Genomic DNA, 26,001 nt, shown 5'->3' on the forward strand with positions numbered 1-26,001 from the left:
TGTGGATTTTAAGATAGCACCTTAAGTTATCGAACAAAGAGAACTCCACAAACTGAAATTATTTCATTACACTTCCAATACTCTGTACACTGGAATTTAATGGAATGAGAAAGTCAATAGAATATCATTCCATTTACAATTTAGTGGAATATTAAGTGCTCAAATAATAAACAGTGAATCAATTGGTTAATTGAGTGCTAGGAGTTCTTTGGAGACTAACTAATGAATAGTACGCTCCCTTTGGCCCTTTAGCTAACAAGGAAGAGTGAGTTCCTTGTTCTACCACTTTTCCTTTGCTTAAAACAGCAATCATATCACAATTTTGTATGGTACTTAGCCTGTGTGCCACAACTACACTGGTCCTCCCAACCATCACACGCTCAAGCGCATCTTGAACTACCTTCTCTGACTGGCTGTCTAACGCACTTGTGGCCTCATCTAGTAACAAAATCGCTGGATTTTTCAAAATGGCTCGTGCTATTGCAATTCGTTGCTTCTGCCCGCCGGATAGTTGTAGCCCTCTATCGCCACACCATGTATTGTACCCATCCTTCAAACTTGCAATAAAATCATGGCCGTTTGCTGCCTTAGCTACTGCGATGATTTCAGCTTCATCAACGTGTTCTGATGCTCCATATGTGATATTTTGACGTATGGTTCCGGCAAATAATGTGGGCTCTTGGCTTACAAGTGCAATATGCTTCCTCATTGACCTTAGGTCATATGACCTTATATCCAAGTCATCGATTTTCACTACTCCTTTAATTGGATCATAAAATCTTTCAATCAAACCTATTATGGTTGATTTTCCAGAGCCACTTTCTCCAACTAGTGCTGTTGATTTTCCGGCTTCGATTATAATTGAAAATCCTTTGAAGATCATCACTTCAGGCCTTGCAGGGTAGGCAAAATCAACATCTTTCAACTCCACATGTCCAGTTAACTTATTAGGTTTGTGCCCTTCTGGATCCTCTGGCTCAATTAAAGAACGTCGATCCAGCACTGCAAAAACCGATCCAACTGATTCAGAACCTTTAGCTAGATCATTTGTCATAGTCCCGGCATCGGCTATAACACGGCCTGTGCTCACCAAGATCATGAACGTTTGGAACAACGCTTTTGATCCCATGAAGCCTTCTGCAACCAGTTTACCACCATACCAGAAATCCAAAGCCCAAGTTAATGTCATAAGGCCTTGAGAGGTCCCAAGCCCTATACCTGCAAACCATGATTGGCGAATATTTTCTTTTTGTGGGCCTTCTTGGGATTTCTCGAGCATCTGTAAAATTCTTGTTTGGGAGGAGAAGGCTGTGACAGTACGAATATTGGAAACAGCTTCCGCTGCAAGCTTGCTGCTTTCATCTTGGGCTTTGATGGCCTTTTTGGACATGCTTTTGAGCAAGACACGCTTGCAATAATAGCATATTATGATAATGGGTTGTGCTGCTATCATTACCAATGCGAGCCTCCAAGCTATAATCAATCCCATGGTACAAGCAATGGTCACTGCTGCAAAAGTTTGGAGAAGAAGTGACATCCTATCACCCACCAATGATCGGACCTGTAGAAATATAAGGCAACAAATTGTTATTAGATTCGATATAAGATAATAAGATATGGTACTTGAAGTATTCTCCATTTTATAGATACACTGCACTAATCTTTTCTCAGACACATAGGACTAGGCAAGATGGTACTTAGTTGTTGTTTCCAGATGGTAAGATGTGTTAAAAATGCTATTTCACAGAATTCCAAATAGATTGCTCCATTTTGAAGACACAATCTCCATCTAATAGGGCATTTTGAGGGTCATTTGGCTAATCCTGTTATGACACTGTAATAAACACTGCTCAGCCATCAAAATGCAAATTTGTTTATTGAAATTTTAAGATCATGTAACCCAAAAATTTGGCATATTGAAAGATTTGGACATTTACTTACTTCTTCTATCTTCGGAAAGAAGTTAAAATGAATTATATTAGAACTGAACTCGTCAATATAGCACATGCTATAACTACTTGTATGTATTTTGTAGCAGAAAAAAATTAAAAAGATAATGAAGAATATAATTTGCAATATTTTTTCTCTTAGCAGACAAAATTTGTTACTTCATTATAGAAGAGTATTTAATAAACTTACCACATTAGCATCTTTGGCTAGTCTAGAGCAAATAGCACCAGTGGAATTCTCATCCTGATCAAACCAACCAACTTCAAAACTGAGTATCTTTGAAAACATTCTCTCTCTAATTCTTTTTGTCAAATACTCCCCCATGGCAGCAAAATTATAATGCTGGAAAATGTTGATCAACAGCGCGAAAATTGCCAACCCAAGAAAACTCAAAGAATATATTGCCGTCTTTTTCTTAATTATGCTGTGGTCCGTCTGAAAGTACACAGATATCAATGATCCCATAGCAAATGCATAAACTGGCTGAATTGCACCGAATAGCATTGCACTAATACATCCTAATATCGCTTGCCTCCATTCGGGCAAATTCATAGCCAGTAGTCTTCTAAATGAAGGTACGAGTAAAGCTTCATTACTAGAAATTATGGCAATCTTCGCTCCTTTGCTCGGCACTGCTGTGTTACTTGTACTGGCCTCACCAACAATTGATAGTCTTTTACTATCTGAGTTATGAATATCATTTGTAGTAGTTACTGATGTAGCAACACTATTAACATTTGTAGATTCCTTTTTGTTCTCAGTTTGCTGTAGATGGACAAGCGAACTGTATAAACTATTTTTATCCTCGATAAGCTCGTTGTGTGAGCCAATCTCCATGACCTCTCCCTTTTGGACAACAGAAATTATGTCAGCATTTTGGATTGTGGAAAGACGGTGTGCTATGATAATGGTGGTGCGTCCTTCAACAGCTTTATCAAGTGCTTCTTGAACAACTCGCTCCGATTCAGAGTCTAGAGCACTGGTTGCTTCGTCAAGTAGGAGAATTCTCGGTTCCTTGATCAAGGCTCTTGCTATAGCAATTCTTTGCTTCTGCCCGCCAGATAGTTGTACTCCTCTCTCACCAACCTGAAAATTTTAATAGTTTAGTGGATGGTCAAAGGCGGGAACACCACATCAATAATTTAAAATATGTTGAATTCTAGAAAAATCAAAAAAATAAGGATATCAAAAGCCATCATAAGAGTGATTTATCAATAACAAAAGAAAGGAACAAAAAGACATGTGAGGCATACCTGAGTATCATAACCATGAGGCAATTGAGTAATGAAATTATGAGCATTGGAAGCTTTGGCAGCCTCAATAACCTCTTGAAAAGATGCATCCTCTTTGCCAAAAAGTATGTTCTCTTTAATTGTGGTAGCAAATAGGGCTGGCTCCTGACTAACCAGTCCCATTTGTGATCTTAGCCATTTCAGTTGCAACTTATCAATGGCAACCCCATCAAGAAGAACTTCACCATTGAGTGGATCATAAAATCTCTGCAATAGAGCAATCACTGTTGACTTTCCAGACCCACTTCCTCCAACCAATGCCATTGTCTTTCCTGCTAGGATTTTTAAATTGAAATCTTTGAAAATAATGCTGTCAGGCCTCGATGGGTATGCAAATTCAATATGTTTAAATTCAACTTCTCCCATAACATTTTGTAATGTTAGGCCTTCTTTGTTGTCCGAATCAATTTTTGGCACTCTTGATATGATTTCCGTTATGCGTTCTCCAGCTGCAATTGCTTCGGAGAAGTACCTAAGGTTAGACAAACCAGTACCCAACGCTCTGTTCCACAAGAAACAAAAACCATGACTAGTAAATTCATAGACAATATGTTTAATTAGGTAATAGTACTGACGTTAACAAATAAGAAGGGTGCTATATGTATAGAAATGGAAAGAAATCCTTACAATCCACCTATAGCAATAGTGGCACCAACTGCAAAGACAGTTCCTCCTTTAGCTCCGTGATACATGACCAATGTACTACCATAATAAGAAATAAAAGACCAAATTGCAAAGACGATGCTGTTACTACCAATAGCCAAACCTTTGGCTAAACCTTGCCTTAATCCCAATTTTACAGTCCCTTGAAGAGCAGCAGAATACTCAGCTTGAGTCTTGCTCTCCGCTGCAAATGAGTAGACTGTTCGAATGGAAGAAATAGCCTGCTCCACAATTGTATCTGTCTTACTGTACTCATCCCTAATCTTTTGTGCAATGCCCATCAGAGATTTTCCATAAATCAAACCTGGTATCACAAGTAATATTGCAAATGGAAGTCCCACAACCCCTAGCCTCCAGGCCATCAAGAAGGCCATTATATATGCCCCCACAAAAGTCCAGGAATTCATCAAAAAAACTGGAACCTGATTTGTTTTGAAATCAACTACCTAATTAATTAGCATATCGTACAAACATATCATAAAAATTGAAAGAAACAAGATTGACCAACCTTTTCACTAATGACATCTTGAATTACAAGACTATCACTGGAAACGCTTACTATGACATCTGCTGTAGAGGATACATGCAAATCAAAATAGCCGACATCTTGCCTAAGCACTGCTTTCAAATAACTAGTTCTTAAACGTGAAGCCTGTCGCTCGGCTGTTCTTGTCCAACAATAACCCTCTAGAGAAAAACAAATTTAAATTTGATTCAATTTCAAACCTTCCTTTTAGTTGGATCTAGTATCATCCACGGGTAAGAGGGACCTACCAAGGAAACAAGCAACACATTGCCCACAAGCTAGATAACAGAAACCCAATGCATTCTGTCACCCAAAAAATCCAATTCCAAGTGACAATATTAGCATAGAGTGAACTATATCAATTCGCAACTTCGACAATTAGATGACTCAAATAAGGAAACAAACTAAGATAATTTGCTTAGTCATTTATATTAGAATTTGGGTGTGACTTGAATTCTTTGTTGAAAATAATTAAGAGTTCTAATTGAATTGCACGTCAAGAGTTATTCAATTTTGGAAGGTTTTTGAAATCCTATTCGAAGACTATTGGACAAATTCTAATTGAAATTCTATTTGGAAGCCTATTGGGAGTTAGACTTTGTGTTGAACTTCAAGAAATCAAGATAAGAAAATTTATAGGCATCTTATTTCATCTACAACTCTACTTTTAGGGTTTGGATTGTTCCTTCTATATTTTTGACTCTTCTATATAATTTAATTGGGTTGTTTAACTTCATTATAAGTTAGAAATATTGTAAGCACATAATCTTTGTTCTCTTTCTCCATATCACTACTATCTTAAAAGAGCCAATATACCATTTACTATTCATTTTTGAAGTATTTTCATTTCCCATTTTGTTCTCAAACAATTAACAAAATCTTTACTCTTTTTCAATATGCCATTTACTATTCATTTTTGAAGTATTTTCATTTCCCATTTTGTTCTCAAACAATTAATAATATCTCTACTCTTTTGACCAATCACTACTCTCACTACTATCTTAAAATAATGGACTAGCCGGTTATTGTTCATTCAGGACGTATTTAGGTGTTTCCCATTTTATTCCCAACTCTCTCGCACAGTAACTCTCACACTAAGGGTCTAATGGCCTTTTTGTATGTAGACAAAATAACAAAAAGTCAAAAATAGTGTGCTACCTAAAGGATTTGATTCCTCGTTTTGCCTGATTTGAATTTTTACGTCTTAAAAAAAAAGTTAACGTCATACACATAAATTTTTTAAGAAAATGATGTAAATTATATTGAGAAAATTATCGCGAAAAAATAATAAACATTATTAAAATAATTGATTTTTTAAAGAAAAATGATGAATTATACGCATTTTTAACACACACGTTTGATGTACGTTTAACTATATTCGTTATTCATTTAGATCATTCGATGTGTCTATGATATAGTTCTCGAAATGAATTTCAAGAGAATATAAAAGATTTGTGAAGATTTATGGTAGATTTTTATAAAAAATAAATAAATCACCCAATGAAAAAAATAACAAAAAAAATTGACACTGAGCATCATTTAAAAAAAAAAAAAAAAAAAGAGTCACGGAGCAACTCCATGCATCACAGAGCATTTGCTCCATGATGCATGGAAAAAATTGCTCCTAGGTCCCAAGAGCAAATTAATTGCTCCATGATGCATGAGTATTTTCATAATAAATTTTTTTCCCTTTTTTCTTGGTGATTGATATATTTTTTTTATTCAAATATATTTTACCCTTATAACTTGATACAGAGTATGTTGAATCATGTATATTGTTTATTTGTTAAATGCAGTTGCGATAAATCAAAGTAAAACTTAACACAATGTTGAAAAAATTTAATACTTGGTCAAAAATATGTCGATTAATTTATTTGACGATATTGAATATTTTAAATGTATATAAATTTTGAAGGATTAAATCAAATATATCAAAATTGGATGATCAAATAAAAATCTCAACGACATTTAAGTGACAAAATATTATATTGTGGCTCAAGTTGTGTTTGGCTCCATTAAATCTTTTTTTTTTTTTTCCATTTTTCTCTCTTTCATTTTCAATAGCAGAATCTTCGATAAAATAATATTACACGTAAATGAAAAAAATTCATTAAATTGATTGGATATTGAACAATAAAAAAAATCGATTAATTACACAATTTAATTATATTAAATATATTTATCATCAAATACGTCATTTATATGTAAAATAATCACTCAAACCAAAATAATATTTGATATATAAATTATGAGCTTCAAATTTGGTTTTTAATCCATGCATCAAATGAGCATTTATCCTATCTCCAGAAAATACATTTCAATTATAAAAACACAAAATTGAGGCCAACTAATTTTTCATCTTAATTATTTTAACATTTGAAAAAATTTTATATATAAAAGAAATTTAATTATTTTTAGGAATTTTTTTTTTCTTATTGCTACTTTTTCCTTTCGATCAATTAATTTTTTAAATAGTATAATAAAATTTTTGACGTCATTTAGAAAATTTTCTAATAAACTTTTAAGTTTTTGTTAATATCAAAAGAGATATCATTTAAAAAATTAAGAATTTCAATAACAAGTTAATTTTAAAAATCTATCGACGATTGTACAGCAGTCAAATGCATAAATCTTCTATATTCTCTCAAATATTATTTTGAGAACTATATCATAGACATTGAATTATCTAAATAAATATCGAAAATAGTTAAATGTACATCAAACATGTGTGTTCAAAAGATATCATATATAAGTTTCGGTAACTCTTTTTTCATATATCTTATGTGTATCGATTATTTTGGACAAATATGAACTCTTTTAGCTTCAACTTGAACTCTCAAGTACACTCATGTATATTATCGATTAATAATAGTATATGATGATGCAGAGTGTGTATCATATATATTACATTTCTATTTATCATTTTAAACAATTAATAAAATTTGTAGATTTATTGAGAGAAATGAATAGATATTTTGACACGTTAATATTATCTAAAAAAATGATATAGCCCATGCATTGCACGGGTGCAAAACTAGTTATAATAAAATATTCATTCTCTGTAAATTATTTTCTTCTTGTGTTCTTGTGATCTGTACTTTATATAATTGTCTTAATCTTTTATCTTTTCATAACAAATTATTATCGGAACTATTCCTTTTTCATTAAAGTTGTTTCAAATTTGGTCCGATTTATAACAATTTACATTGTAAAAATTGTAATTTAACTTAAATTACTAGAATGAGAAATTTATACACACGAAAATGATGTTCCATAAATTTGATTCTATTAAAATTTAGGATTCCACCCTCACAGGTAAACTTTATTAAGAGGAGTAGCTTAAATAGGGCGGAGATGTGGGAGGGCTCTACTGGGCTGTAGCCCAATATTGCCCAAGCCCATATCCAAGAAAATGGAAGGAATGGTCCATTAAAAATAGAAATTTAATCACTTAGCCATCATCAATCCAACAACAGCCCAATTGCACAGCCAGTCCCAACCCAATATTACTATTATTTTGAGGAAAATAAGCCCATATGCCCAACACTTTGACTTTTTGTTGATAGTGTATATGTGCATACATATTAATTTACTTTCATGTATTAAATTTTTTTTTATAGTGTTTCATAATTGAGTATATATAATTAACATTTTTTTGATCATGATATATTTAACATTTTTGTTATACATTAATTCATGTGTTTCTATTTTCAAACTTCTTGATCTACACACCCGATTTTTTTAGCTCGCACGGTCGCACTCGTGTGGTCCTTCAATTCATCGTCTTGAATACTAGTGATGAGATTTTCTTAGTTTAGTTACTTTTTGGAACAAAATGGATAATAGTTTTCTTGTTGATTGAATGAAACTTTACATCGAACGAGAATTTATATGTAGATTTATTATAGATAATTTTATGATGTAAATCTTGTTAGGTGCAATTTTAGATAATGTTATATTATAAGAAATTTTTTTTTTTTTTTTTTTATATTTGAATTACATCAACTTTTTTTTAAAAAAAAAATGCCCCCTGTAGCCGAATCCGAGCACCATAGCCACCCGCAGCGTATATTCCTGGCTTCGCCCCTGAGCTTAAACCTTATAAATTGGTATATATTTTCATCTTTATTCAATATGGAATTTTATCCCTTAATAGATCATGGCTCGTATGAGTTTAGTAGGCTCTAATACCATATTAAGATTTGGTGTTCCATTTTAAAAGGTCATAACCTCGTTAAGAATGGTAGTACAAGCTCTTATAAATTGATCTATGTTTACATATACCACAACCATACCGCTAGGCACAAAGATTCAATGTGTCATTAATAATGGAAGCTATCTATACCAATGAAAGTGCCATTTTCCTATGCTTTTTTAATTAGAGTAAGAGTCTCTCCTTGCCTACTTACTTATCCGTAGGAATTGGATAGCTATCTCCCAACCCCGTTTTCACGATTTAGGCTGCTTCCATTCTGCTCACCACTATTACGGGATTCACTTTTGCATTATTTATTAATGTCTGAGAATTGCTTCGCTCCTGTAATCTTAATTAATGTGAAAGCAGTTGAGGATTAGAGGATATAATTGCTTCGCTCACGTGTAGAAGGCAACATATTCCAAATTTTAACACTATGCTACAAAAATAGAAGTCACATTTGGCACAAATAGAAGAACGAAGAGAAGGAACCTGATTGACGACTTCCGTGAAATATTTAAATATTGAGGCGTTCTGAGCACCAATATTGTTCATCAGCTTTGCAGTGATATACGTCATTAATGGAATTGAAATTCCATCACCAGCTGCTCCCAAGAATCCCATAATCATCAAGAAAATATCAAACCCATCTGCATGACTGAAAATTGACCAAATAGAACTATTCTTCTTCATATTCATTTTCATTCCCAGTTATTGAGCTCAGTGCCTTTTGCAAGTTCTTCGTTAACAACTTTTAAGAAGAAGAACTGAGCATCAAGGAGATTTTCTACTATCTCTATTTTTGCTAAGTAGAGACACTTGCTGTCTTGAATAAGATTCGCTTAATGGGTATATATATAGCAGAAGGATGGTTTTCACTGCGAAAGCGAAAAAGCACAAACGTTTACCTGTAACCACCTCATTTTAATCGTCAAATAAAAGAACATGCTTTTACTAAGCTAAGATTTGTCTCATAGCCAAAATGGATAGAAATTCATACCGTTGACCACAACGGATTAATTATGCCAATGGCGTTTGAAGTTATTTTCTTGTTAATTGTTTTCAACTGTTAGATTAATAGTCACTCGATTAAAAATATTAATGTTAATTCCTACGTGCCAACATGTCACTAAATAACGTTATTTATCACGTCAAGTCAACAAAATTTGGGAGGTGTGAATTGTGATCAATTAGTGTTAAAATGGATGGACAATGAACGCTCGTGATAAGTCGTTGACTTGGTCCATTAACAATTTAAATTGAAACTAGTCTAACATGCTTCGAGCATGTTCATGGGTGTTTGCCAATTATGGCGGGTTGTGCCGAATTGGATTTTTCAACCTATTGATTCATGACGATCGGCCCAGTCAACTTGATTTATTTAAAATATTGTACTAATTATACTAGTAAATGACAATTCTAATCGTAAGTACTTTTTTATATTTCAAAAATACGATAATTTGCAAATATTGTAATGACAATTTTTACTTTTTTTCAATTATAAAATTAACTAATTTTTCCCCCTAAATTGATCTAAATTCTCAACAAAAAGCTTATATGATAGTATTTCTGTTCATATATATATTTCTCTTGGTTAAAAATCAAACATTTAGTAGATTTTGATAAAAAAAATTTGATGAAAAATCCGATTGAAAAATAAAAAATTGTGAATTTTATAAAATGTGTGATTAAAAATGAATTTAAAAAGTGATAGCCATATGCTAGGGAAGTTGACTTTTAGGTAATTAGGAAGTGAAGTTCATTGAAATTAGATGACTTTGGCAAGAAATTCCAATACATAGTTGCACATTGACCAAACATAGTATACGACAGCCGAAAGCTTTTGGCAGCTAACTGGATTGTGGTAGAGAGGAATAGTTGGAGAGAAAATGAGGAAAAAAAACTAGAAAAAATGTCTACGCGTTGCTTGTGATACGTTTGATGTTCTAATTTTGTAAAGAGAGAATTTGTGAGAGTGTGAAAAATCTTGACTTTTTCATCAAACGAAGTTTCTTTTTGTGTGATCATCTAGAAATTTATTAAACCACGTTAAATTTGTGTTTTTTTTCCTTGGTTCGTTTTGTGTTTTCATTTATGTTGCATCTGTTTTTGTCTTGTGAGATTATTATTATTATTTTTTTTTTTTTCAACATCGGACTACTCCTCTAATAAGGTTTAAAGATGAAACCTGAAGTCTTAATATGCTATCAAGATCCATTAAGCTCAAATACAATTAATCTAGTTGTACAAAATAAGTTGACAAAAATGGTTAACAAAATAAGTGTTGGCAGAATCTTGGCATTTGATTTCAAATGATTTAAAAAAAATATTTTTTAAATGATTGATGTAAATGTTGTTTTGTAAATCAACTTTGTCAACTAATTTTGTGCAAGTAGCATTATTCGCTCAATTAAGCAATTTGGTCGTTTATAGCTCAAGTTAGTATGTGAATTTCAAGATCGATGTGCTCAAATGAGCAATCTTACTTGGACATATTAAGGAATAAATTCTAAATCACATAAATGTATACAAAAAAAAATAATAAATGTATATGTGTGTGTAGCTACTTTCTTAATAAGATTGACGATTTTCCTTTTAAAATAGAACATGTGCTTGTTTAGGAATGAATTATAATCAATTTAAATTATAAATAGATATAAAAAAATTGTTATTGGTGAATGAATATAATTTGTGAGTTTCATGTAATGCGTGAATAAAAGGTTGGTTGAGCAATTATATTTATAAATTAACTAGTTGCCCAACAATAGCTTTATAAAATTTTATATATTATGATATAAAGTCCCATCAATTATTTTTTTTTTAAAAATGTCCCATCAGTTATGGCATACCAAAATGTACAATAGCACCAATGCGTACTCAAATTAAAGCTTTGCAATAGTGCATACATGTTTTATTAGCATCTACCAAACGGAATTTTAATCACATATTTCAATGGACTCATAGATATTATTTAAAAATTCACTTTGATTTAGTGAAGTTATTGCCCATGGTCCAAAATTTGGATAGAACAAGTTATTTCTGTTGCTCTCAAGACAGACCAATACCAAAAATAAAAAAGAAAGAATCGCTATCTTTGGATAAAGAAGTTAGCTCTATTCTGCTCCATTCAGGTTTCAATCCAAAAAGCCTTGGGATGAGTGTGATGTCAGGATTTGTCTCGGCCTCGGTCATTTACCTGAAACTTTAAAAAAAGGAACGCAAACTTTTTCGACAATAATCCAACGTTGAATATTTCGCTAGCTTTAGCCTTGGCGTGATAATGATAAAAAATTCTTGCTTTGGTTATGACTTGTGACTGGAGATATAAAGTTAGTCACAATGTCTTGTTGCAGTTGGTCCTAATTTCTTTGAAAAATTGTATGTGATGTTGGCCCTACTATTTCATACTTTTAATTAAAGAGATTATCATAACGAATGATTATTCACCAAAGATTGATTATGGTATTAATTTGCTTATTTAAGTTGTGAAGTCTAATTACTATCATTTCATATATCAACCTCCACGATGAGATCGCTACAGGGGTTTGAAGGAGGGCAGGAGGCCCCCCTCTTGGGGGTGCTAGGCACAAAGCTCCTAGATCAAGATTTTACTAAGGCCCCGTTTTATTTTCATTTTTATCAAATTACATTTTTTTTCTCTTTTTTTTCAAACCACATTCTTATTAAAACAATATTACACGTAAATAAAAAAAAAAATTCTTATTTTTCATCCACACATTCTCCATCAATCTCCTATTTTAAAATTCATTTTTTCATAAAAATGGGTGTCAAACACCCTCTAAAGATTGTTTAGGAATATGTGTTCTTGTAAAATTCTATGAAAGAATAAAAATCATTGTAAAATTCGATTTTATCCTAATTTATCTTATAAATAGAGAGTCGCTTTAGGGTTTATTAGTATTATGAAAAAGAGATAAAGAGAGGTTAGAAAAGATATGTATGCGAATTTCTCTTGTAAATTTTTTTTTCATCATAGTGAATTATTGCAATGGCGGGAAAGGACGAAATCTATCATTGAGACGAATATCTGTAAATCTCATGTGTTCTTTAATTGTTAATTCTTTTTCTTCAAATTGATTGCTCTAGCGAAATAGAATTAGGGTTTATAATTCTCAACAGTTCAGATAATTTTGATTATCTAAGTTCAAACCATTAAACATACATAAACATCAAGCTAATGCTAATGCTAATGCTAATGCTAATGCTAATGCTAATGGAATCAGAAATGAATATAACGGTCGAGTTATTTAGATAATTTTGATCCTCCAATTGCTCTTCATCTGGCGTCCAGTCAAAGATTGGGACAATTCTATTGTTACCCGTGCCACATGAATAACATGCCTAAATTTCATGTACTTTAGTTGATGCGACAGAAATGAGATAAAACATATTGATTGAGAGCTCGTTGATTTTAAACATGAAATGTAGAGAATATGATTGAATATTTGGACAACTTCAAATTTTAACTAATTCAATAACAATGTTGCCTACAAATTTGCAATTTCTTATATAAAAAGAAAAGACACAAAGCAGTAAATCACTTAATAAGCCCAACAATCAAGAGTAAAGGTACATATAATTGAGCTAAATCAAGAAAGCAACTAATCAGAAAGCAATAAAAAGCTGGGATATCGTGCTTTATAATCAGTAATGGGATATGCGGATTGAGAATTGAGACAAATTCACTTTATTTTGTTTACGGGATACCATGAAGTCATGTGAAGAATGATTGATGGAACGTCTTCTTGAAGGCAACATTTATCTTTGATACCAATACGATGCAACAAAAATAAGATAAAACGTGTTAACTGATAACTCATTAAAGAAAAATATCATCGAATTTTGGACAATTCTGAACTTTAATTTTTGTTCAATATCAACAGTATTTGAAGTGTCCCACAAAACTGTAAATTACGTGATAAGGTAAAACAAGCAACTAAAATTGACAGAATGCAATAAAAAAGCTGTGATTTAAATCCATATATTCAGCAACGGAATCTGCTTTTTTGCTTGATTATATATTCATGAATTGATCAATCAATTACTAGTAACTATTAGTGCAGTTTTGTGATAAGAGCAAAAAGAAGTGTCCATGCTGGTGAAGGTCTCATTTAATATAACAAAAAGTACACTTTATTTGACACAGTGGATTTCAAATATGAGCCTATTTTGCGGAAATATATGGAGTGTGGAGGTGTAAAGAGGAAGCTAATTAATTTCAGTGAATTGTGAGTTGTAAAGTTTTCCTTTGAATGGAATCGCTTTTGTTAGGAGTTAGGACACTTGCATAATTTTTTTTATTTATTTATTTTTGTTACTTTCCATGCACCCCAAAAAAAAAAAAAAAAAAAAAGAGAGAGAGAGAAAAGGGTGGACATGCATTATTTACACATAGAATAGAGAAAGCAACCAAAATGTAATTAGAATAAAAGAATGTACATTACAAAATTGTCACGATGTCATCTTGAAACTAGCTACTAAGAGTATTCTCAACGCTAATGTAAATTGCAATAAAAATATTTCTAATTATGTAATGATAAACCACTTTTGCAAAAATTCTTCTCCAGTACCAAAAAAGTGGTACTGACATGGAAAAAATAAAAACATTGTCAACATGTCTGGCTACATAAGGGATTCTAGCAGATGAAGTGAGTCAACCATATATAAACTCTCTATTTCTCTCTAATGTTTCTTTTTTTCTCTTCTATCAAATATAAGATGATGAAATTTGAGTTATAGATGGAGTTTAATTGAGATAAAATTTAAATATGACCGTCTACTTATAAGACATCAATGTCATGTGAATGGAAAACTTCTCCCCTAGGCTGGATTGAATAGACATTTGGTTTGAATACATGAATATGCAATATTTTATGTCAGACCAATGTCCTCAAATGATGGAAATATTATAAATTCTAATAAATTTCGTGGATTTGAATAAATTTTCATAAAATTCATAAAAATATCATTAAAATCGTGAAATATCAAAAAAGATTGTTATATGTAATTTTAAGTTTGAAGTCCATCAAAATCTTTTAAAATCCCCCTATTAATAAAAGTGTAATTATATTCACACTATAATTTTTATTTCTTGCACATGGGATTCGCATTTGTTTGCCGCCCATTATTTGGGATGGAAAACAATGTTTTCAACAATATATAGTTGGCCTTGAAGAGTGACACGTAACTTTATCACTTAAATGGGAAGTTGTACTTTGAGGCAATATTTTTTTTCAGTCTACCTGAAATGCATTTGTATAACTAACAACATCTTACAAGGGTAATGTTGTAATTTGTCACGTTGTAAATGAGGGCATGAATGAAAATCCAGTTTCCAATTGGTCTTGATCCTAAACAAAAGTTTACTGTCAGGTTGTAAGTAATTTTTTATTAGTACAACATTGTTGAAAAATTTTGAAACTCTTCAAAATGCCTAAAAAGGAGGGGGGGGGGGGGGGGGGGGTGGGGTTAGTCACTAGTGCTTTATCCAAATGTTTAGAAATGAATAATTATTTACTCCATTTGTGGAACAACTCGTGGACCACTAAAAAAACAAAAAAAATACAAAAACTAGTTGAATAAAACACAATATCACGTAAATGAAGTGCGATTGGAGCTTATCGATCACGTTTTCAAAATATATACTTTGACACGACATTTTAACAAACGAACACAAACATTCATAGCTTTACTGTAGATATTTGTGACATTTCGAAGCAAAACTTGTCTCTGTTCCATTTCATGTCCTGTGTGTCAAAAGCACTTTGAGATGATAGTGTTTCAAGCCAATGAAGCATTCGATTTGTGGATCATATGTAACATGCCACTAATATATGTTAAAATACTCGATTTATTGTGTGTTATGGTATGGGCTAAGGACTTACCAACCCAAAAAAAAATAAAAAATAAAAAATAAAAAAAAAATAAAAAAAAAAAAAATAAAAAATAAAAATAAAAATGCTTTTTAGTGGCCACTAATCTATTAGTTTCAATTTCTGTTGTAATTTGACCCAAATTTTAGTGAGTATTTAAGTTTGGTTGAAGTGGTCTTAAAAAGATCAAAATTATGTACCAAGAAAAAAAGTCGTCGCATTTTCGTTGGCACGTCATTAGCTGATTGCCCTAGTGGTGCCTGCATATTTTCTCCCGAGACTTGTCACTCACCTGTTGCTCGTCTGGCACTCAAGCGACGGATTTGTCGCCGCCAACCTGTAGCTCAAGCGATAGGGTCATCCAATCCAGGCCTATTGCAAGTTTTGACTCGTTTTCTCATTTTCATCTACAACTTGATTTTTATGATTTATATATATATATATCACGACTTGTATTGTTAAGTGAATAATTCAACAATATCTTGAGAGTTTTAAATCTTTATTGAGAGTATTGAGATCGTATTGTAAACACAATTGATATAGGTTATAGTGAAATTCTCCTTCTCTTCCTGTGATTTTTTCTCATCTTAGGTTTCTACATAATTTTTGGTGTTCTTATTTGTTCCTGTTTATTTCATTATTGTCATTACCTTCCGATTAATTCATAACAAGTGGTATTAGAGTCAGGTTAATTATTCCGCTTGGCAATTATGAAATACGCTATTCCCTTATTGGACTGAAACACTAGATTTACTCTATCACAAGTAAAATGCAATCAGTTCTCGCGCCAATGGATTTGGAGGAAACTTGCTTGGCTTTGATAAGATGTCTTCAACCTGGACACGAGATGAAAAGCGTCATAGGGATCGAAAACCCAAATCTTAAATTCATCCACATCTATCAAATCAAATTCTTTAGGATGTTATAAAGAAGAAAAGTGTCACTATGTTGTGGTTGAAATTGAAGTAGCTTTGTATGACAAAGAGTTTGACCAGTAAGTTATACTTAAAACAACGATTGTATTCTCACCGAACGTCTGAAGGACGCCATTGGATGATTACCTAACTATGTTCAAAGAAATCGTAGTCGATTTGGAAACATTTGAGTTTAAGTATGATGAAGCGAACTTGACATTGATGTTGTTGTATTCGTTGTCGCTATCATATGTGACTTTTAGAGATAATATCCTCTATAGTCGGGATACTCTCACTGTGGATGGGGTCTATGATATTTTACTATCTAATGAGAAGATGAAGCATCTTGTGAGTGGACCTGGGAGTCAGGCTAAAGGCCTGATTGTTCATAAGAGAAATCAAGATAAGAATTTTAGTAGAAATATAAGGGGCAGATCGAAATTCAGATATGCAAAAAAGTGTGTCATTATTGTTAAAATGATGGCATATTATAGCTGATGGATATGCTTTAAAATATAGAATCAAGGCTACTGGTGCTACTAATAAAGGAAAGCAACATGAAAACACAGCAGAGGCTGATGTTGTAGAAGATTGGCAAAGTAGAGAAGAGCTTCTTATGATTTCTGACATGTGTTCTAAACTTTGTGAGAAATGGGTTCTTGAGTCGACATGTACTTTTCAAATATATTCCAACTAGAAATGGTTTATAATATATGAAAAAGCTTTGAGAACTGCAGTGACTATGGGAAACATTGGAGTTGGTACACTCAAAATCAAAATGTTTGATGAGGCTATTGGAACACTTATAGATGTAAGGTACATTCAAGAATTGAAGAGTAATTTTATATCTTTGAGCATGCTTGAAATAAAGTGTTATAGATATACTCATGAAGGTGGAGTTTTGAAAGTGAACCAAAGTGCTATTATTGTGATGAAGGGACAAAAATATCTACACATTTGTAAATTTTGGAAGGTTCCACAATTATAGGGGGTGCAGCTACTTCTTCTTCTTCTTTGAAAGACAAGGAGTTAAAAAACTTTAGCATACGCGGCTAGAGTATATGAGTGAGAATGGTATGGCAGAATTGAGTAGGAGATGATTTCTTGATGTGCAGAAGACCAATAAGATGAAGTTTCGTAAGCATTGTGTCTTTGACCAACAGAAAAGATTTAGATTCATTAAAGGAAGACACAACACGAAGGAAACATTGAATATATATATTCAAATTTTTGGGAATTGACGAGAGTACCTAATAAAGGAGATGTTTATTACTTGTTGACAGTAATTGATGATTTTTTCAAAAAAGTTTAGGTATTCTTCTTGAAATAGAAGAGTGGTGTGTTCGTGACCTTCATGGAGTGAAAAATAATGATAGAAAAATAGATTTGAAAGCAGGTGAAACATTTACGCACAGATAATGGTTGGAGTTTTGGTCAGATGAATTCAATAACTTCTGCAGGGCTGGAGGCATCTTGAGACATTTGATAGTGCTAGAAACTCCACAACAAAATGGTGTGGCAGAATAGATATGTAGAACTTCGATGGAAAATGTTCGTTGTATGCTTTCAAATCCTAGGTTGGCTATGACTTTTTGAGTTGAAGCTACTACAGCAGCTTATTTTTTGATTAATCGTTCACCCTCGGTTACCATTGAGAAAATGATAGTAGAAGAGATATGGTCTGAAAAATCTTCTTATTATTCTTATTTGAAGTTCTTTGGGTGTCTTGCTTATGTTCATGTTGATAATAATATGTTGGAGTTTAGGTCTAGAAAGTATATTTTTCTCGAGTATAAATCATGTGCGAAAGGTTATAAGTTGTGGTGTACTGAGAAAAAAAAAGTGCTGGTCAGTAGAGATGTGGTCTTTGATGAACTTACTGTTGCTCATGGTTCGCCTTGTGGGGATTTTAGTAAAACTGAGGAATATAATCATTCAACTAAGATGGAGTTGAAAATTGGTTCAGGCAAACAATTATAGGTTTCAGAACAGTCCACTTCAGTTCAATCTAGTTCAGAGCTAGCAAACGGTAACACTTTCCCTACTTCGATTACAGCACTACAGTATTCGATTGCTAAGGATAGACATTATAAACAGATTAAACCTCTACAGAAGTATGGAGAGACAGACTTGGTAGATTATGCATTGAGTATAACTAACAGTATTGATTGCACTGAGGAACCTGTTACATATTTAGAGGCAATCAGTTATAGTGATTTTAGCAGATAGTTGATTGTTATGCAGGAGAAAAAAAGAATAATTGAATAAAAATAGTGCTTAGGACTTGATAAAATTACCTAAAGATAAAAAGGTTGTTATCTGCAACTGGGTGTTCAAAAGGAAGAAATGAATATCATGATTAAAGATGCAAGGTATAAGGCCAATTTGGTAGCAAAGGGCTATAGTCAGATTCTAAGTGTTGACTTCATGGATGTGTTCTCACCAATTGTAAAGCATAGTTTAATTTGGACTTTACTTGGGGTTGTGGCTAAGAATGATTTTGAGTTTGAGCAAACGAACATCAATATAACATTCATGCATGGAGAACTTAAGGAGAGCATTTTCATGAGATAACCAGAGGCTTTCATAATTTCTAGAAAAAAAAGACTTTGTGTGCTTGTTGAATAAGTTTTTGTATTGACTGAAGTAGTCACTGAAGCGGTGATATAAAAGATTTGATTTATTCATAACTACTCATAATTTCATTAGAAGCAGTAATGATAATTATGTGTACTCCAGAAAAGGAGTTGGTGGATCCATTACATATTTGTTATTATATGTTGATGATATGTCCATAGCAGTCAAGGATAAGGCAAAGGTAAGAAAGGTAAAAGCTAAGCTTTGTGAGGAGTTTAATAATAATAATAATAATAATAATAATAAAACTTGGGTGCAATAAAGAAAATTCTTGGTATGAAGATCCTAAGGGATAGGAAAGCTGGAAATTTGTATTTGAGTCAGAGGGAGTACATTAAGAAAATGCTTCACAGGTTCAATATGTTGAATGCAAAGATTGTTAATATCCTCTTGGCTGCTTGCTTTAAATTGTCATCTAATTTGTATCCTCAATCAGATAAAGACATTGATTATATGTCTCGGGTTATATATGCTATGGTTTATACAAGACAAGATTTGGCACATACAATTATTACAGTGGATTATTCAAATACTTGAGGGGCTCTACTAATGCTTGTTTGCATTTTGTAGAAATACAGATGGAGTCACTAGGTGTGTGGATTTAAATTATGCAGGAAATCTTGATAAGAAATTATCACTTACAAGGTACGTGTTTATCGTTGGAGGATGTGCTATCAGAGATTGTTCATTGTGATATTGTAGTAAGCAATGTTGATACCAAAGATAATCGTCCTGATATGTTGACAAAACCATTTTTCATTGTTTAGTTTGAGTATTGTTTGGACTTAGTAGGTGTTTGTTATTGATTTAGTCTATTGAGACTTGTTTAAAAGAGGAATGGTTTACTTTGGAGATGTGTTTTGGAATTCTTTGTATTGGAATTTGGTTCGAGACAGAGATTTGTTGTTGTCTGACCCAAATTTTAGTGAGTATTGAAGTTTTGGTTGAAGTGGTTTTGATGAGATCAATATTATGGATTGAAATTAGAAGTTGTCGCATTTTCACTAGCTTGCCACTCGAGCGGCTCTTGTATATTTTCTCTCGAAACTTGTCGCTCACCAGGTGCTCTAGCAGAGGAGCTGCCATCCCTCCCACCGCTACACCCAAGCCTCTCTCACATTTTGACGCATTTTTTGAACTCATATTCATCTATAACTTGATTTCAAATGCTTAATCAACATTGTGAAAGGTTTAGATCTGAACTGAGAGTAATAAGATCTCGTTTTAAACACAACAGCTACTGTTTATAGTGAAATTCTTCTCATCTACCTACGTTTTTTTTTTTTTTCCCTATTTTGAGTTTTCCACATAAATCTTGATGTTCTTATTATGTTCCCGTTTATTTCATTATTGTCATTATCTTATAATCAATCCCTAACAATTTCAATGAGAATTACTTCTCTTGGGATATTTAGGGCTCATTTGACAAGATTTTTTAAAATTGAAAATTACTTCTAAAATTCAATAACTTTTAAATATGTTTAGATGTTTTCTGGAAGTGATTTGTATGATATAAAGTTTTTAGATAAAGTTGATTGCACGTCTCAAAAAGTAGAAGTAGAAGCAGAAATCCAGCCAAATGGACCTTTAATTTTGAATTTATGAATAATTCTAACGATTTTAAGGACTCAAAACTTTAAAACACTAAAGAGTTTATACTTGAGAAATAGTGTTCGATGGTTAATGTTATGCAAAATTGGACTAGGTGACAATGGGGAATCCATGGCTAGGTTTGAGAATTTGGATGTCGATCAAGAAATTATCAATTCAAATTCATTTGTTTGTTTTATTTTTCTTTCGTTTTTAACTGAATTATACCGCGCTACCTATGAGTAACCTCATGAATTTGATTTACTTCACCTGCATATTTTATATTACTTGACAAAATTAAATTGCCGTTCCACATTATTTTGAATTTTTGTGAGATTTTTTTTTTTTTTAAAAGTAAATTGTGTCCCTAACCTTTAAATTAAGTTCGTGATGTTCCTACCGTTTATTGGCACTAATTATCCCAGCCTTTTAGAAAAAATACATAGAGTTCATTGTTTCTATCTTTTTAGGCGTTGAGGCCATATGAAATGATAAATTTGTCCTCTTCGAATAAAGGATTAGAAAGAACAATTATACTACTTGTACAATTTATTTTAACCTTTTAATTATTTCCACCTTTGAAATAAGTTGGAGATATGCCCCTTCCATTATATATATATATATATATATATATATATATATATATATATAGAGAGAGAGAGAGAGAGAGAGAGAGAGAGAGAGAGAGAGAGATTAACGTTTCTATCTATTTTGACCGTTCAGGTCTTTGAATAAAGAAATAGAAAGAAAGCAACAAAACAAAAATAAAAAAATAAAAAGGAAAATATATGGTAGGTGTTCCAAACCTTTTCAAAAAGTTAAAATGGGTCCAAAAATAAAATAATTTAGAAAAGCCAAATGAAATACAATTATAACAAAACATACTGACCAAAAAAAATAAATAAAATAAAAAGTCATTGGACCCGCGGAATCTAACCTTTCTCTAATATGATTTTTTTAATTTATTTATTTTTTCAAAAATTACTTCCTCTTAATCGTCATTTGTATGGTTACTTATAATGCAATAGCGTATCAATGTGTATTCTAATATTTAATTTGTGTAGGTGTAACTAAAATTAAATTGTGAAGACATTGACATTACACAGTTTCTCGCAGCTCTTTAAAAAATAATAATAAATAAATAAAAATAAAAATTAACTCTTACAAAATTAAAAGATAATCAATATTAGTATAACTATTCGATGTTTCAGATCATTATATTGCATTGTGTACATTAACAAAAATGTGCTTGATGAATCTGATAATAAAGTCATTATCCAGTGTTTATAAAGTTAAACTCGAATATAATGATTGTGAAAAAAATTTAAAATTATTATTGTTGTTATTATCATCATCATTATCATCGTTCATATTCAAATAAAATGTAAAAATATTGGAGCAGCATGTGTCACAATATGTTTAATCTGGTTTGTATCCAAAAGTTAGTGACGTCCATCTCTGATTATCTTACTGGAAATGAGATCGCTTATAAATAACTACACGATATAATTAACGAACAATGGGCTAAATCATCCCTTTTGCTTTTATCATACATCCAACTCCAATGCATGAATAATCCCTTTTATCATACGAAGACATAAATTTTTTGCCTTGTTTAACGTGCCCATAAAAGTATGATTTCGTGCATAAATTCAGTTCATTTTCTTTACCAAATTATAGCCTCTTTTTCAATTAAAAATTAAGAGCATTGTCCTTGGATATAACTACAAATAGGTCATTTTCTTTTTAAGGAGTTATCAAAGGAAACTGATCGAACATATCATTTAAGATACAGAAATTAGACACTATCCATTCAACCTTGGACTATCCAATTTAATTATTAGTCACCACTCACTCCATTAAAGGCGCAAACTAGACTTTCGAATAATAGAAAATATAGAAGCAATATTAATATCTATAATTATTTCCCTTGACATACCTAGCTACTATTTTAATTTTTACCCCTGTTCAAGATCCAATAATTATTCTTATACCACATTTTTTGTATCATAATTTAATTGTAATAGGGTTCTTAATATTTGGTCATTTTTATATTTATGTCCTCAACATATTTTCCTTCATTCTTAATCTCAACTTTCTATTAATTACTACAAGTTGTCCATGTCCGTAAAAAAAATTATTAGTCTTCATATTTTAAATAAGAAAAAAAATAAAAAAGATAAAATTCAACAAGATATTCGCTCTTCATCTCAAAGTACGCTAACAAAATATTTGGACAGAAATCGTCATCAATAAAATATATGTTAATTAATTAAAGGTTAAATATAATAAATAAATTAAACAATTAGCATATATAAGTGCAAAAAATGAGTAAATTTTGATTTCATTGATCATAATTAAAATGTTGTGCAAATGATTTTTGTTTATTTATTTTATTTTACATTTGTGGATGACGGGTTATCGAGTGCGTTCGATTTATCGTTGGATGGTGGAGGAGTTGTGTGTCAATTTTATTTCTTTTGGTTTTTTTTTTTCTGAATTATTTTCTTTTTGGGACCATTTTCACTTTTAGAAAAGGTATGGATCTCCCTTTGGAATTTTAATTTTATTTTTGTTTTGTTGCTTTCTTTCCTTTTCTTTATTTAAGAGGAGAGCAATATGCACGGTCGGGAAGATAAGGTCTTTTCCCCTTTTTTAAAATTCATTTATTCTTTTGTCAATTTGTTTTGTTTAAACTGTTCTCTTTTTATAATATTTCCCCTTTTTGGACCCATTTTCACTTTTTGAAACTCCCACTACGATTCTCCTTTTATTTTTTGTTTAATTAATTTGTTTTCTTTATTTAACGAGGAGGATAAATCACTTATTTCACGTTACTTTAATGGCCAAAATGAATGGAAATGGTGAACTTTGCCTATTTTTTGAAAGGTAAGGGGTGAGAGCATCAATCAAGTTTTATGAATGGTAAATAGCGACGTCATTTGGAAAACGAAAGGTCATTCTTTGAATGAAAAACAAGATTTGTGCATTTCCTGTCTTGTCGGAATCAGCCCTTTATAAGGTTGAGCAAAACTCTCGAATCGAATCGAATCCAAACCAAATTGAATCGAACCGAACGGTTCTTCTTAAGTTAAATACCCAAATGAATATCTGAATTGAAAACCACGGATCTGGTTCGATTCTCAGGAACCAAATTTCCATCATTTTTTTAATTTATTTATTTTAAATAAACTAAATTATTTTATTTTTTTCTAAATAAATTTGCTAACTAGTTAATTTAGCTCAAATCCAAAAATATGATTTTCTTATTTCTGATTTTCGATCCAAGCCAATTTGATCAAATTGACGTAAGTTTTACTCAAATCTGTTATTTTATCGTAGTATCATTTCTACCGTTCTAGACAAATCAAATTGAAACTCGACAACTCCTTTCTTAATTATTGTAAACTCGATATCGTCTTCTTCATTTTATTTTAACAATTAAATCTACAAAGAACTTAGAAAAGAAGGATGCAAAAGACATATAAGATTAGACTATGTTATTTTGTTAAAACAAAAATTGAGCATATCATTAGTTGATTTAATGTAGCTTTGTAAATATTAAAAAAATTAATTATAGTACAGAACCTAGGAGCCGAACCGATCTTGAACGGTTCCATAATTAAATTTGGACCCAATGGTTCCACTTACTAAATACTGGAAAATTCCGGGTCTGAGAACCAAACTGAACCGAATCAAACAATGCCCAACCCTAACCCTTTTCGTCCAGTCATTAGTAGGGATTGCAAAGATTTTGTTTGCTTCATTTTAGAGGCATGTTATCAGTAAGATCCAACAATGTTCACAAGAAAATGAGATGGAACCATTAACCCAAACATTAGACATTAAAACGGTGAAAAGCTTATTGTGTAAGAATATAGGCTACTTGATTTGCATCGCGACTAACAAGTAGAGTCGGACCTGCGGAGAGGCCCAGGAGGCCTCTGCCTCAGCCCAGAATATAAGGGGGCCCAAAATACTTGTAACCTTTTTTTTATTTTTCTTGGAAAACCCAGGCCAATTTCAATAGACAGCAGTTATCTCTACTCTTTTGCAGTCGGCTGCTCCAATTCTCCACGCCAATTGCCAATTTCCCATGGTTTTTGGTTACGTTTGTTGCAACTTAAGTCTCAATGGACCACTCCTAAAACCTACCGGCGACGGGCAACGGCAAAGTCAGAGACTCACAGCATCCTGTCCTGTGGCGTCAGCGGTCTTGTGACTTCTATTATCGGACTCGTTTGACGTTGTACTTGGTACTATTTTGTAAGTCATTTATCCCCAAATTCCAACCTCCTGACGGCAATCATGTGATGAATCTGATTCTGATATTGCTGACATTCTACTTCTGTATCTTTATTACTATTAAGTATTAATTTTATCTATCAATTTGTTAATTGTTTTCTTGCAATGTTTGATATCCAAAATGGCAAAATCCGACCGGCCGATCATGTCTTCAACTCTTCATCACTTCATGTTCCTGATGCTATTGCTAGGGCATTGTGGCATTCTGTTTTAGTGATTTTGTTAATTATTATCTAATATAATAATTAATATCTATCAATTTGTTTTTTTGCTATGTTTTGGGTGTGAGATTTAAATTGATTTCTTTCTCTATTAGCTGCATCTTAATTTTTAAACTTGAAGACATGTTAAATTGAATAATTGATTTCAGTTGGTGAATGAAATTCTTAAATTCATCCATTAATGATGAATGATTAATCCTGCCATGTTAAAGTAATTTAAGGGCAAATGAACTGTGATTCTATGAAATAAGCTGTCTGTGACCGTGAGCAATTGTAGCATTCCAATTTTTGTGTTGGGGAGGGGGAGGGGTTTTTTGAAGATAGTAGTTGATGATGATCCGATGAAATAGGTAAGGCTACGTGATGGAAATATAGATTCATTAGCTCGAGCTAATGGATTTAGCTCTCTAGTATTTATTTTTTATATTCTGGTCTAGTTCTCTCATTATCAAGTGCGCAACTAAAACTCTAGAATTGATAAAGTGTGAATTATGGTCGATGTTAAGTTGAGTACTTTTATTATAAGTTATTAGTTGTGACTGGGTCATCAATTTTGAATTTTTAATCTTAAATTAATCTAACTTGGTCCTCTTTTACTCTGAAATTTTAGTAAGCGTTTGCTGTTAAGTGACTTGAGTCAAATACCATGGCCCTTAAATATGTGTCGAGAGCTCAAAAAATGAAGAAGAAAGAAAGAGTCGAGGCATTAACTCGAAGTCAAGCTGGAGATATGAATAAGTACTTTTATGGCAAAAAAAGAAAAGAGAAAGAAGGAACACCAGAAGAGTTAACGATCGAGGAACAATAGAATCAGA

General features: G+C 32.0%; 1 protein-coding gene across 1 annotated transcript; it reads right to left on the reverse strand.

The window, feature by feature from the left end:
* Nucleotides 1-44: 44 nt before the first annotated feature.
* LOC111377733 (ABC transporter B family member 15-like) lies at nt 45-9,440 on the reverse strand. Its single transcript, XM_023000861.1, has 7 exons — nt 9,119-9,440; nt 4,680-4,734; nt 4,414-4,592; nt 3,870-4,327; nt 3,204-3,744; nt 2,140-3,036; nt 45-1,561 (listed from the first exon to the last, which is right to left on the reverse strand). The coding sequence occupies exons 1-7, from the start codon at nt 9,329-9,331 to the stop codon at nt 179-181; spliced, it is 3,726 nt and encodes a 1,241-aa protein (XP_022856629.1). The 5' UTR covers nt 9,332-9,440; the 3' UTR covers nt 45-178.
* Nucleotides 9,441-26,001: the final 16,561 nt, after the last annotated feature.

This window comes from Olea europaea, unplaced genomic scaffold (assembly GCF_002742605.1).
Source record: "Olea europaea var. sylvestris unplaced genomic scaffold, O_europaea_v1 scaffold1713, whole genome shotgun sequence".
In the NCBI taxonomy this organism is placed as follows: domain Eukaryota; kingdom Viridiplantae; phylum Streptophyta; class Magnoliopsida; order Lamiales; family Oleaceae; genus Olea; species Olea europaea.

Coding starts and splice junctions, on each gene's coding strand:
- LOC111377733 (XM_023000861.1), bottom strand. CDS start 9,331: ATGAAAATGAATATGAAGAAGAATAGTTCTATTTGGTCAATTTTCAGT. Junction 4,593..4,679: donor ATGTGTTGCTTGTTTCCTTG/GTAGGTCCCTCT, acceptor GTTTTTCTCTAG/AGGGTTATTGTTGGACAAGA. Junction 1,562..2,139: donor TAGCCAAAGATGCTAATGTG/GTAAGTTTATTA, acceptor ATATTTCTACAG/GTCCGATCATTGGTGGGTGA.